The following is a 15616-nucleotide window of genomic DNA, read 5'->3' on the forward strand; positions in this document are numbered from 1 at the left end:
AAGCCGATTTGCATGCTACTTTGTTGTAGTTAGCGAACGGCGATGGTGTGGTTTTAATGCGATTTGATAAAAGAGGGATCATTGGACTATAATTATTTCAATATTCACTTTTAAATCTGATTTACATCACAATGAATCAGTATGTTTTTGTTTTAGTTTTTTTTTCTGTATCCCAACATTCAACCAGTTTAAGCGCCTAAAGGTATGCTGCAATGATGTATTTCAACAAGCAATTTCAGCATCATAACCGTTTGAACTACTTTTGAGAACCTATAGCAATAAAATCGTTGTTCTTGTGAAGAATATAGTTAATTCAACAACAACAAAAAATATATTTCACACTTTTCAGTATTAGTACTACGCCTAAAATACAATTGAATCTACTAACAATCGCTTTAAGTGACCTACATCGTCCCACAACGTCACAATATTTTGTTTTGTTTGTTGCTTCATTGAAAGACTATTTCCATACATGAAACAAAAAAATCTTTTCGAAAAAAGGTCAAGATCGTTACGTTATAAAATTTGTTTTATTTTTCGATGTTTAGAATAAGCTTTAGTTAAAAAACTACAAACTATTGCATACCTTTAGGCGATATCTGGGAATAAAAACACTAGTTTTTGCAACATAACTCGTCCTTTAATGCCCCGTAATGGGAAAGTAACACTCATCTTATAGTCTGTTAAACAAAACCTTTAAGTAAACCTTCGCCTCATTCTTCTCCCTCGTTACCACAGCATCAACTACGAGCTCTTCGAGACGGAAAACCTCAAATCCGTCCAGGGCGAGAACGGGCTGTACAACGTGTCCATCAGCGGCAGGATACGAAAGGATCAGCTCGAATCGCCAGCCATGATCGAGTGTCTGCTCTCGATACCGGAGACGAACTACAACAAACGCCGCTCGACGACGTACTACGGTAAGTCCCGGCGGGGATATATGTTTTTGCCTCGTCACCGTCAGCTTTAACGCTTTCACCCGAACGCTCACACACACACTCACACACCAACATAAGACACAACAAGCAAGCTGTTTGCACGAGATCCATATGCATGACCGCCCTTCGCTCACTTGCTCGCTGCAACCGCACGCTTACCACCAGCGTCAGTGTCTTCAGCGTCACCTAAACACAAACTCACCCTTCTGTACACTGCTTCCCATCCCTACCTGGCGCGTTGAACGTAACAAAACTTGACACCGGTTGAAAAGTCATTACCATTCAACCGCAGTCAACCGAGGCTGACATTCAGCTGGTGAAAAGAAAGGCAGAGAGATAGGATCCTCCCGGGCGCACCGGCACGCCGGCAGCAGCAGGTCAAACGCTTCGGTCTGACTCGAGCTGCTCGAGGATTGATGCCTGTGTCCTGTTAGCTTTTAACCTTCCATGTGTCCCCTGTCGCATGTTTCTTTACGGGGGCAAGCTGTCTTGGAACGTTGCCAGCTTTTTTTTTGTTATTTGGTACATGTTCTCGCGCCTTGTGTCGTTCCTTTTTGTTCGTCTTGTGCGTTTGATTTTTCTTTCCTAGCTGTGCTAACAGGCAGATGCCGATAGCGTTATCAATTTCATGCTTCACAGATAAGTCCTTCGCACGCTGTTTGCAGATAAAGATTTGTGCGTCTGGAGGAAACTGCCTGAAGTGAAAAATAACACAGATAAACAGAGAGAGAGGGAAAGAGAGAAAACGAGAGAAAAAGAGAGAGGGCGAGATCGAGAGGGATAAAAGTAAAGAGAAGAGCATAAGAATAATTTCATTTTATTTTCTATCACAACGACTATGTTTTCTGTAAACAAGCGAAGGCAATGTTTTATTATATTTTAGCTGCCAGCTCATATTACTTAACAAATTTGACAAAAGTTTAAAAGATTTATTTTTATTTTAAAATCATGTTGAGTATTCTTTTCGTTTCGGGTCAGAAACAACCATTCAATTTGAGAATGTCTTGTTAATAATCTAATTGAGTTGTGTACAGTATCGAATTTTAGGCGTTTTGTTACGACGATTGCATACCTTCAGGGTAAATCGATAATTAAATTAGTTTCAATGTAGAATAATCCTTTTTTATAACAATTCAAAACGTTTTAGTTTCTACAAACTCAAGTTAAAACAGTTTTGAATGTAGGTACACATATTCATCTATATTTTAAAATATCTACAGAAATGCTTGTTAAAACAAACGTCCTTCGTTTTGTCTTTGTATGACTTGAAGTACCCCATAATCTGCTACACAAATTTTCCTTAATCCCTCTTCCAACATCTCCACGCCATCCAAACAGTGCCGACAGTAAATAGAATCTCTCAGTGCTTGCCGTATTTCCTACCAAAAAAACCTATCCCTGCACTGGAACCCGAAAGTGTCAACAGATGTCAAATCGTTCCCGCGGAAGAAAGAAATCCCGAATCGGTGATTGGAAGTGATTTGTGTTTACGAAACTTCAACCGTCACCGTGTGTTTCCGTGTGTGTGTATTCTTTTTTTTTGCAGCCCTCAAAGGCCACACAGACAAAGCGAAGCGTTTGAAAGCGAAGAAAAACCATGTTCCAGTGAAAATGAAACAAGCTGGGTGGAAAGTTTACGAGGATGGATGATTTGTAATGACGAAATGCTTGAAATAGGAAAGAAATCACAGACGCAAAAACGTCTCGGCAAAACTGTAATGCTGTAGCGTCTTGTTTTAATTAGTTTTTTTTTCTCTCCCTGTTGCTCTCTCTCTCTCTCTCTCTTTCTCTTTTTCTCTCTCATTCTCTCTCTAACACTGCTGCCATTTGTACCAGAATAGCAGTGTGGTGGGCACCATTTTCTATTTCAATTGCTTCAATATGCTGCCGCAGCAACCGGTCTGCTGCTTCTAGCTTGTTATTTCGATACGAAGACAAGCAACAACAAAAATCGTCTTTATACTTCACTCCACTCGATCATTCCAACTTTTTTGTTCCCTTCATTGAATTCACCCGCCCCCCCCAACCCGCAGCCAATGAATCGTAATATTTTATCCACGGAAAAAGTAATAAGAAGGAGCTCCATCGTTCTTCGTCCGTGTTCCGTGTTTTTGTGTCGTTTCGCCCACCGCTGGTCCAGCGCACCGCAAGGGGGGAATTCGCCCCAAGCGCAATGTTTACTAATGAACGTTGAGGGCACGTTTTCCACTTCCCACTGTGGCTACGGTACGCACCAAAGGAAGGGGAGGTCGCTTATGGTCGAGAAAACAAAGCAAAGCGTTGGGCAAAAACGACGATGATGAGGATGAAATATCATTCAGCGCAAACAAACACAGCTTGAGCGTGTTGCCACGGGTGCTCCTCTCCTGGAGCCAACACGAAACAAAACAAAAACCATCCCGTAAACCTCCCCCACAGCTTCATAATCGTTCGCTTATCGCCAATTGTATCGAGCCAGAAAGCCCCGGCCAGGCCGCAAAGAAAGCAACGGGCGAAAGATAACAGCCAATGGGAAAACCGGTGAGCAATGGAAAATGATCCTGATTTGGTTGATGTGCACTGGGTGAGTGAGATGACCAGTTGTGCGGTGTAGGGAAGGTGCAGCGACGAAAGCAGCCGGAATAGCTAATTTAAAAACAATGATCTCCGTTCGCCTCCCAATCAAGCGAAACCAGGGGGCTGGGGCGTGGGGTTACAAAATCTGGCGACCCTATTAGTTTGGGGACCGGTCGGGATCAAAATGCCAAATGTTGCAGACAGCGAGATAATGCGTACTCGGAGATGGAGGTACTTGAGTGTCACGTTTCGCTTTTGTTAGCGACTGTTGCAAGAACTGTTCTTTGCCGGGCTCGTCATATCGGATGGGTGGATTTTCTGCAGAATTCTTAAATTTCTTTTTAACGAGATTTTTATGATGCAACGTAGGGCAAATAGATTTGGTTGATGCAATGCTTTATGTATCTGTTGAACTGGAAAGGATCGAAGGTTATTGAAATATATTTTTTTTACCATCCGTTAGTTTCTAGAAAAGAACCTCTGCTATATAACTATTCGCCTAAAGATATGCAATATAAAAAATATTTTATTATGTCAAGATTTATTTTTAAGTTTATCTGGTCAGTAAAGGCTCTAAATGTGGAATCCCCTCGAACAAATAATTGATACTCTAATTTTAATCATAACGCAATACTTTTGTAGCATCGAACAAAACATACGAATTACATGCCTTCAGGCTGCCATCTCGCAATGCACCATTAAAACGATATATTTATTCGCCTAAAGATATGCAAACGGTAAGACGATTTATCATGGTAATTATTTTTGAATTTATCTAGTCAGTAAAGCTGTTTTGAGTTGAAAATCTTCCAAAAAATAATTCATTGACAAGTTTTAAACGTAATGCAATAATTTTGTCAAATCAACCATGAAATTATAGATTGCATACCTTCAGGCGCCATCTCGCGATGCACCATTATGACAAGTTCTATTAAAGACTTCTTGCCGTTTACATTGCTAACGTGCAACGGTTATCAAACTACTTGCAAAAGTTCACCGCTGCGAAAAACATGCAAACATTCTTGGAAAAACCTGCCACCGTAGTACGGGAAGTATGAAAAACCATGTGCTTCACTGCACAAGTTTGCTGCACGCTGCACAGCTGCAAATTACTTTCCCACCAAACTCATTTGTCATCCCGCTGCCATGGTGGAGCGCTAGATGACAGTTCCCAATTGAGCAGTTTGCCCCATTCCCATCCAAGGCTGATAATTTCTGCTCACTCGCTGTCTTGCGCGCAAAATGCCTCCACTTTACGCGGTTTGCAATTTTCGCTCACGTGCACTAGACTGCACCGCAACCATTTTGCAAACGGATCACATTGCAACGGGTCCTGTGCGCTGCGTTGTCCTTCCCCCCCACACTGTCTGGCGTGCGGAAGCAAACAGGGAAGGGCTAAAAAACGTAATTACAGATATTTCCAACAGACGTCTTGCAGCTCGTTGCGAAAAAGGATCCGACAGGCGGTTTGGCCTTACCACTTTCCTTCCTCATCTCATTACCCGACAACGGTGCGAGTAGAAAATGAAAATTTCACCACAACGCTAAGGGTAGAGCGGGCAGGAGAGCCTTACCAACGCTGAGAGCCAGTGCAGGCTAGTTGAAACCATCACGCGTTTGGTGTCCAGTTCAAGCGGATGGCTGACCATACGGTGAAGATCTGGTACGTGATCCGACAAGAGAAAAGGAGTGAAAGCTGAAGAAGAAAAGCAAAATTATAAATGTTTCACACTGCTCCTTATTTTCAGAGCAAGTGAGTTTTCAAGCCCCTTCAGGCTGCTACGCTACGCACAAACGTTCTTAGCGCGGTTGCTTTTTGTGCCAAGAAAAATACACCTTCGAGTACAAAACCACGCACCACAGTTTCGCTCGGTTCAGGCTTCCTATTTGAGAAACAAGCACAGAGGTGAATTATTGTTTCCAACTCCTTTATCTTTGTCTGAGCTCGCTTCTCTGCCAGCGGTCAAGTTTGGTCAAGCCATTTCTCCAATTTTCACCACATTGCAAGAGGGCACAAACACAAGAGTGCGTTGTTTTGTAGCGCAACGGTTGCTGTTGAAAAGTTTCCATTTTCGTTTCGTTGTAACATTTGAAGTTATGTTTTTCTAAGAATCTCCTTCCGAAAAAGCCTCAACTGGCCAGTGGGTGGTGTTGAAGCGAAAAAAAACCCTCCCGAGCTTCAACCGCCAAGACGCTCAACGTCCAGCACTGCTTGAGGCCTCGCTGGTCGGAGGTGAAGAAAAATAGCAGCCCCACTTGCAGGCAGATGAAATGGAAATTGTTTTCTTCCCGATGATGCTGCCGGGCGGTGGTGAGGCAGCCCGGTTTTGCCGGGAAAGTTAATTAGCGCACCCTGCCACCCGGTAGGTTGAGGCCGGCGGTTGCACTTTCCACACCATGTCAAAATGAAAATTTTCTCACCCACACTCACACCGCCCGCCCGCTTCTCATTTGCACTTGGGGTGCAGTAATAAGCAACAAAAAAAAACAGACACACAAACAAGGAGGAAAGAAATGAGTAAAGAAATAAGGAGGAGGAAAATATAAAATAATAAAAGCAAGCCCATTCGCAAGCGGAGGATGAGGCTGGAGTGAAAATTAAAAACCAAAACACAATCTGAAAAACACAACCGAAGGGACGATAACAACCGAGGGCACAGGCCCGCGTGGCATGGCAAGGCGGGCGTCAGTTTCAAGGACTTAACAACAGTGGCTAATTAAAACATTCATCACTACTTATCTCAATTAGGGGCGTTCTCGTCTGCAATTCTCCCGGCTGGTACTGTTTGGCATTTGTTGGGACCAAAGGTAAAGGACGGTGTGGTAGAATTGTTGTTGATTCTTTTCACCTTTAAGAGCAAAATCGAAATTATTGTTCTAGGAAGCATACCGTTACTCTTTTTCCTCTGGCAAATATTGCACGGGTTGTTATCGCGTTGTAGAATGTTTTTGGAAATACTTATTTTTATAATGTAAAATGCTCAATGAAATCAACGGGGTGAATTGTCAAATTTTCGGCAATAAACTGTTTTTTTTTTTCATTTATAGAGTTTGTGTAAAAATAACACATCGACAGCCAATTTTGCGCCTGACAGTATGCAATATGTAGATTAATAAAATCATTTCACTGGAAAAACATTGAGTCTGTGTCTTGGTATAGTCATCAACTCGCCACTCACTACAAATATTCAATTAATATTTTACTATAAGCATTGAAGCTCTTGAATATTAATGATTTTTGTTTAATATATGAACAATTTTATTATTATTGTTTTCGAGAATTTGACTTATTTTTTACATTACGATCGGTCAAATTTCGTTCCTAATACTTTAATTATAGTTGTAATATAATATTTGTGATTGTAACTCTGCTTTAGGCTATCAATATAAATCCTAAAAAATATCCACTATTACGCCTAAATGTATGCAATTTTCGTGACAAAATGTGTGTTACAGCATGCAAATTATAGTTTTACTTGAAAAGTACATCATACCAATGATAAAGTCCCCAAAACAAATGCTCTAGTGACAAACTCCGAAAAACGCTCAATTGAAGTGCATTAAATGATAACAGGACAGCTTATACCGTTCTAATAAATTAATTTTCAACTGCAAACACTCAGCGCCCGGGTGCCGTACGCAAAGCATTGCTCCCTGCAGCCCCCAGCAGTACCATGGTTCTTTATCCTACCCTATCGGAACCGTTAATGGTTGCCGCACTTCATTTCTCTACAAACACTGTCCACTCAACCATGCTGACCCTTAACCGTAAGCCCCTGCAGTGGAGGAAATAGTTTGCTGTTCCGTTGTTTGTTTTTTTGTCTGTTGTTTGTTATTTAGTTCTCGGCCCACACTACAGCCTTAACGGACTAATTATGCCAATGCGGTTCTGGGTGCGGGCGCGAGACACTACCAATTTTGCCCGTTAGCAGTAGTCCAGCCGGCCGACTATCTTTTTACACCATCGTCTGGAGAGGGGTGGTTGGATTTAGTACCAATATTAAGCTTTTTTTTTGCGTATCCTCGACCAGTTCACAGCCTATTTCACCCGGTCGCAAATGGTGCGGCCCATTTTTCGACCATAGTACCACTGGAATGAAAGAAAAGAGAGAGAAAAACAACCATAGGCTCAACACTAACCAGCACACTGCGGACACTCGTGTTTGCTTTGGTTTTGTATGTGAGCGGTGCTTGATAGGGCCGTTTCTACACCCGATGCGCAATGTAAATATCTATCCCTTTTTGACACGAAAAGACGCGTGCTAAAATGGCAAAGAAAGTTGAACCTTTCACACTGAAGCTTCGCTAGCGAAGAAAACAAAAACCTTAGTTTTCTAAAACGGTGTGTAATAAAACTCAACCATAACCGTAGTGATTACCATTACCAAACGGACTGATGGAAAGGAAGGTGTTTTTGGAGGACGGTTTCCGTTTTTTTTGCTGCCCTGGAGCCTTGCCCACTAACCGGCACAATAACACACACACAAACCCAAGAGGACCGCAGAAAGCGGGACGAAATGAATAAATGAGTAGGATGTCAGCCCCCTTTGTAACGTTTCAGATCATGATGATGATAATTTATTTAATGAATTACCCCCGATCCATTCTAGTAAATGAAAGCGAGCGCCGCGACGTCCAATGAGCTCATCATGGTGTCCGTCAAGGCTTTCTTTCTGTTTTCGACTATGCGTGTGTATGTGTGTTAGACGAAGAAGAAGAAGATAAAAAAGCACCAAGCCATTCCGTTTGCCAAAATTGTTGCCCACCTCATTAAGGCTATGCATACACCGTTTGACGCGTTGGAATTGAAGCTCCTGCCGAAAGAAAGAAAAAAGGTCCCGTACAGTTTTCAAAGCATACAATGTGTTTTTTTTTATTCATTTTTTTATTTTTTATTCAGCAGCTGGTTTCACATGACGGAACAACTGTGGGGGAGGGAAGGGGGAGTTTTATATAATTAATGGAAGCAAATCTGATGCTTCTGGCTCGCTGGTCAACAACAACGGACCGACGGCGGATCTGCCAGCGCCAGTGACACCGTGCGCCATTTTGGACACGACAAAATCAGTCAGTGTCACTGTCAGGAGGTTCAGCGGGCAGGCTAGCTTTTACGCCAGCCGCCACTGCAAGCGCAAAAGGTTGTTGTCAATCGCAACTAATTGAGCGATGCGAGTTGCACGTTCTGCCAGCTGCAACGTGACCAGATGGTGGTTTACCGTCCGGAGGACAAGAAAAAAATTGCTACCAAAAAAGTGACTCACTACGTTTACTTTCGTGTATAAACGAATAAATATTTACGACCAACGAAAGTTTAATCCTTGCAGACATCTATGAGGTTTTTAGTTTCATTCATTTTTTTACTCTAAATTAATCAAAAGTTCAGAAATGTTGAAAGCAACAATAAATAAACCAATTGCTAAATTCCGTACATTTTAATTTCCTTTAATGGTTTTTAGTGTACGATTTTACCCTAACTGGTCTGAAAAATCGCCTAAGGGTATGCAATGTGTATGCTTTTGATTCTGTTTACGCACTCTAGGCACATTTAACGCCAAAAGGTATGCAAATATTATACAAATATATAACCATATGTTTGGTTACCTAACAAAAAGTGGATGAATTCTATTTGAGCACAATCAACAACAGAAATACAATTAAATGTAATAACTATGCGATTGAAGTGAAAAAACAGGGCATGTACAGCACAAACGATTCCTTGCCAAACCTGAACAAATTGTCATTGTGCCACAAATCTTCTCTGCCATCTAAACACGTCAAAGGACAAACTAGGGCTCACGCATGAAAGCGTACCACGATTGACAGTGGCCGACACGGCACCCCCGTACGTCACTTATCGGATTTCAATTTATCCAACCGACCAAACACGCTAACGAACGTGCAACATGAGCCCCACGGCACTGATTAGACATCTTTCGCCCGCCACCGGAGCCACCGGAGATGTCCACTTTGGTGCCGAAGATGTATGTCAACCGATGTGAAGCCCCGATCCCCATACGTATAATGCATCCCCTCTGTTTGCTGTCCGATGAAAGATGACAGCGAGTTAATCATCATATCGGGTAACCTTTCCCTGCTGCTTTTGTGTGGGTGTGACTGAGAAGCATTAACTCTAAACGCGCGACACAAACTCGTTGGAGTGCACCGGACAGGACAGGACATTGGACTCGCGCAAAGAAACGATGTACTTCCAGGTGAAGCGTGGTGTATTTTTCACCACAGAGCACCCCATTTCGGTGTGGGAAGGAAAAGCCATTTATCAGCGCACAACACACAGACACACTCGACCGTCCGCTCTGATGCCGGGAAGATGACTTCATGTCGTGAAACCTACGCACACGCCAATCGGGCGCACACTTCCTCCCGATGTTTGTGTGCGGCGGTTCAGGCAAGCGAAATGATTAATTGAGACGTCGCAGTCAATTCCGGGGCTCGTGTGCGCATCGTGTGTGCAAGAGCATACCGGTTCGCTCCCGCAAAAGGCTCAACTGTCACCGTGGCCGTACGACGGGTACGGCAGGGCTTTGACCGTGGTGTCCGTACACACAATGATGATCACTTCCTGTGCAGCCACGATTCCTTTAATGGACATCCGATTCGATCGGTGGCCGGTGTCGAGTGCGTGGGCCGTGTTGCGACACTGAACTCGAACGCATCATCATCATCAGCGACGTCTCATGAGCTCATTGCGAGCCGTCAGCCGCGGCAACATGCAAATGTGGCCCTTCGCAGATACGTGACCGGGTATCGTACGGCTCCGCGCAGTAATTGTTGGAGACGAGCTGGAATTAGCCGAGTGCGTGGCTGCTACCTCCGACCTGTACCTACAAATGCACCGAGACAAAACTTTAAGGCCCTTTGGAGTAGTACGTCCAACGAGGTCTTATATTGTCTTGGCATTAGCACGGACCTTGTGGGTGAAGATTCAATCGCACCAGTTGTTTTCAATTAGCTTCCTTCACGCCCGTCTCCTTAAGACTTAAGGCTCGCTGTCGCTGACAGTGCCGTCGACGCCAGCGCTTTCCGTCCAGACTTTACCGAGCGGGTCCGCCTCGGCTGCTCTTTAGCCATTGTTTGCGTATCAAATGGGCAGTTTGACATGTGCGGCTCTCTCTCTATCTTTGGAGCAACTGGCTCAAATGTGTCCACTAAATCGGGAGTATGTACAACACGCACACCTGTCATACACGAGTCGAGATGAATGATCCCCAACACGTGCATATTTGAGGGTTTTGCCACAGCAGGATACAGAGGAAAGCAATTAGAAACACCCGGATGCTGAGCTGCCAGCCTTCGTCATCGATTCTTGGAATAGTTCATTTCTTTTATGTGGCCCCAGAACGTTCCGCAAGCAATGATGTGAAATAATCCTTCCGTTGCCGAACGGAAACGAGAAAGTTCCTCACTGTATCCCAAAGTAAACAGCGCCTTCAGCGGCGGCAGATTAGCTCAGCCTTTCCGGCAGCTTCCGGCACTGAGAACCGGAACCGTAAAACAATACCTAGCCAACCAGCGCTAGTCGACCAATCCTTAACTCAAACACACGACCACCAAGACGAACCCCTGATGCACGTCTCGCCTTCTGCTAGATGATCCATCGGTCGGTCTATTTAACTGCCACCGTCGTCGCAAAGAGGGCCGCTATTCAGCAAAATCTTAAAGACCATCTGGACATTAGGGAATCGTCTGAAAAGAAATACCCTCCCTCCACTGCCAACGCTTAGTGCTTCGATAAGAGAGAAGCGCGCAAACAAAAACAGCAACGAAAAAAAACCCATCCAAACCAATAAAATTCGCCTTATCCGATGGAATTGATTTCCCCTCCCTCCGTTCAGACACTTTTGGTAGCAGATTTCGCTCAGCCCAGTTATGTCTCCTTTGGGAGCGGACAGCCTCTCTGCTACCCACACCTTTCTTTCCTGCACGGTGCGTGTATTCCGTTCCATTTCCGAGAAATGAAAGCATCCGGGTGGAGCAATCCTCGTATCAAACACATTATCAATGTAGGAATGTTGCCACCTCGTTTACTTCGCTCAGAACGGTTCGAGAACGGGAAAATGGAAATCGGCAACGAATCTGAACAGAAGAGAAGAGAAAAAAAACACACACACACACGCACACACAAAATGAAGGTGCTTAAGAGGAAAACACAACATTTGCTCCGAGTAGGCTAATGACGAGACCGGCTGATGGTGATGATGCTGATGATGATGATTGAGCGGCTTGATAGTGGACAAACATGGAAAATGGAGTAGCGCTGGAGCAGTAAAAGGTTGTTTTTCTTCCAGGTTGATGCGCTGATACCACACAAAATGTTACCATTGGCGTGAGAGTGTGTTGAAAATGGCGCAGCAGCAACAGCCGCTTTTAACGCTTTGTTTTGATGGGCTTTATGCTAGAAATGGTATAATAGGTATCTTTATGCCTTTGCGATTCTCTCACTGTTAATCTCTTTGAAATGAAAATTTACGCATGAAAAAGAATATTATGTTGTTGTTCTCTTTTAAAAGGCGTCACGATGAGTGTAAACTACTTAACACTGTTTACACGCTTTTTGAATAAAGTGTGAGAATGATTTGTATCTTAGAATACATGAAAAACAAGCGCTTTTATGTGTACTAGATGCAGCGCATATCCTCTTGAATGTCTTTTATCCTGAGATTTAGTTAATTATATTAAAACAAACCTTTCAATCGACTACATCAGATTCTTTTATCCTTCCAAAATATTGGATTTGCTACTAAACACTCGCCTAACTGTATGCAATTTACTCAACATATCGGGCATTAACATGTGTATCAGGTTGCACTCAGCAAACTAGTTTGTTATTGCATACATAACATTTTGCTGTTGAAAAGTTTGTTTTCTATATAAATATAATGTATTTTGTATTGTTAAAATCTTAAAATCGTAATTAAATACCTACGAACGCAATCTAAACTACACCTAAAACAAAGTTGTTGATAAAATGCATACATTTAGGCATTATACAATATCGAACAAAAGGAAGCATATGCTCTCAAAAATATTGTTCTAAAACGTTATCTAAGTAGAAAATAAATCATTAAACAAACAAAAAAAAGTTATTAAAATGACAAATATAGTGCAAATTATACAAAACATAGTATTAAACTTTTCCTTAAGTTTCAAAATTCACTTAATCGTTTATGCACTAAGAAGATCCAAGATAGTCAACTAAAACAGTTGATATTCACCAACACCAAACAATCAATGCTCGATTTTGTACGATGAATGCTATCAAATCTCAAATTTTAATTGTTCATCAGTCTTTTGCAACTACGTCGACATAATCCACACACCTAACTGCTCGCCCACAGAACGTCTGCTACAGCTTCGAGCGATGATTCACGGAACAGCTTAAGCTTCAGCTCATCAAAACTCGTCTGGCTGACAGGACCACAGCAGCAAAAGCATAATGATAGAAAACAATCTAGAAATCAATTTCAACCAGCAATAAAGCAGTGATCCCACTTTTATTTCCGTTTTTTTTTATTCCTCACCCACCACGACGAGCCGAAGAATACGATCAAAGAATGTGATCAACAACAGGGCGGGGAAAAAGAAGAACTGTACCATAATCTCGCAACGCTCCCTCTCCCGCTTGAAACAATGCGCCAAGTGCAATATAAGCTGCTGTACCGAACGCCACAGAAGATAATGAGGAAATGGGACTAATTAAGATAATGGGATCTTGGTACCGTTAGAATTGTTTCTTCCTCGATGGGAAACAACCCAAAGGTCTCAGACCTGGGTCGAGCGGGATATATACAATCAAATGCAATTCCAGCATCAGCCTCATTATGCTCATTTGCCCATTCTCTCTCTCTCTCATTCACACACACACACACTCACTACCTTTCTGTCCCACTTCTGTCCTCCTTGTGCAAAAGTGCATTCTATTCGAGTGCTTTGTTAACGTTCGTAGTAAATCAGTAAATAATGTTGCTAAAGGCCCGATCCCCATTCCTGCCCGTGATCCAGCGCTATCCAGCAGCAATGTTCTGCTTAAGATTTGCAGATTGAGAAGCAGATGAGATAATGCTCATTGTCCATAAACGCGCTCGGAACCATTACCCGAGGTTCTTTCATTCGCCGGCCGGTGGCCGTTTATTGTGATTATGCTTTCTTTGAAGCAATAAATATTCCTTCCTTTTGATCGGTGAGCATAAACCGACCGGGAATGGTGGTGCGTTTTATTAACACACAAAACAACGCTAACAAACTAACGAAACGGTTTTGGTTTCTGCGATGCAAACTGTCCTCCCACAATGGCTTTCATTTTATTGGATTATGTTCTTCACAATAGTGAATGTAGCTTTTACAGGGGCGTTGAAATGGTTTTATTGCGCTATTCTATCTTTTCCAATGAATGTTAAGAAGTTAAAAGATCATTCAAAAAAAAATTAGAGGTTATATTAGAGTACAGTGGTAAATAATTCTATAATTAATTCAAATTTGTCAACCTGTGATGCATCAATAAATATATACATTACAACGATTACATTCTTAGGCAGTTAATCACGATTTTGAGATCTCAAAAATAGAAAAGAAATCTTTGTTTTCTGGAATAACAACAACCTAGTTTGCTGTGAGCAACTTAATACACATAATTATGCACGATATGTAAAGTATATTGCATACATTTCGGCGCCAACATCCAAGAAATCCAACATAGCGTATTGTTGCACAATTTTTCGTAAGGATTTTATTAGGATTTAATGCGTTTTTCGAGAAACGCTGAAGCACTTTTAATCTCTAGCATATCATTTAAGAAAGAGATTAATATCAAGAGCTAGACAGTTCTTGCAACGCAATTTTCTAGACATTCTACACTGCACTCTACATTCTACACGCAACATTCTAGACTGACAGACACACATTGTTACATTGTTGCATGATTCAGATAACTTAATATATAAAAATTGAACCCTCACAACACCTTTGGCCCACCTGCAAGCATGAAATAAGCTTAAACTGGTAGCGTTTTCTACTGTGTAGATAATTTCTATTTGCTTTCCTTCCCTTCTCTATCCTTACTATCTGTGCTTTTCGCTAACATAAAACATCACAACCATCTAGAACCTAATCTAACTAACATTTTCTACTCATCTTTCCATCCACTAACGCATTCTTTCTCGTTCTCGCTCACACGCACATCCCCGCAAATCCACCCCCGTGGCCCTCGTATCGACACCACGACCACCATCCACCCCCTCTTCCCCTTCTTCTCATCTTTCCTTTCTTATCACAACCGGTACTTCTTCTTCTTCTTCTTCCTCCTCTTTTCTTCTTTCTAACAATTCCACCTCTTTCCTTTAAAGCGCGCAAAACTAAATCTAACAATAAACCGCTTCCAGAATCGCATCTCAAAACCACTACCACTACGGTGGCGACCACGACGACGGTCGAAATGCTGCAAGCGGCACCGGAAAACCTACAGAAGAAGGGTAAGGCACTCGCTCAGGCAGGCCTGCCGCTGCCGGGATGCTCCATTTTCCGACTTCTTCGTTTCGTTGTTTGTGGTGAAAGCTTCCTTTTGGTTTCACTGTTTAGTTGTGCTTTTTGTTCGTACACATTTGCATTTCAAACCTGCTGAAAATGGCAGTAGGTGAATTGGTTAAATCTTTTTTCTTTTGTTTGTTATGTTAACATCGCTTGATTTTCATTACCCTCGGCTTTATGGTTTTCATCTATTCATTGTGCAATTTCGATGTTGCGATTGTTTGTGAGGAAAGAAAACGTATTAAAACGTATTCACCATCACGCTCAACGGCTTTAGTTCCATTTCAATGACCACATTAAAGCTCACCATAACGATTGGTAAACGTAAAAAGGCCATCAAGCTTTAGAGCAAAGCAAATTCATTTTAGTTTTAAAAACCATCAACGATACAGAATATCCAATGAATATGTTTCTTTTTTCTAAATTCCCTTAAACATTCGTCGTTGCGTCATTCAGATCCCGACAGCCCCCCGATCGTATCCAGCGGAAGTGCGGGCAACGAAACGACCGGTATTGGCTACAGTATTGGTAGATTCGAAAATATTATAGTTAAGATAGTTTTAGTGTCACTTATTTTCGCA

At 42.3% G+C, this 15616-nt stretch overlaps 1 protein-coding gene across 10 annotated transcripts in view; it reads left to right on the forward strand.

Moving 5' to 3' along the window:
* The window catches only part of LOC121598823, a 128153-nt gene that overhangs the window by 109187 nt on the left and 3350 nt on the right, over window positions 1–15616 (forward strand). For 6 of the 10 annotated variants that reach the window (XM_041926121.1, XM_041926120.1, XM_041926123.1 and 3 more), the window contains exons 6-7: window positions 739–920; window positions 14855–14980. In XM_041926121.1, coding sequence (XP_041782055.1) covers window positions 739–920; window positions 14855–14980 — 308 coding nt within the window. Of the gene's footprint in view, window positions 1–738; window positions 921–14854; window positions 14981–15491; window positions 15564–15616 lie in introns of all 10 variants that reach the window. The other 4 variants (XM_041926127.1, XM_041926129.1, XM_041926130.1 and 1 more) reach the window with 4 other exon arrangements.

This window comes from Anopheles merus, chromosome 3L (genome assembly GCF_017562075.2).
Source record: "Anopheles merus strain MAF chromosome 3L, AmerM5.1, whole genome shotgun sequence".
In the NCBI taxonomy this organism is placed as follows: Eukaryota; Metazoa; Arthropoda; class Insecta; order Diptera; family Culicidae; genus Anopheles; species Anopheles merus.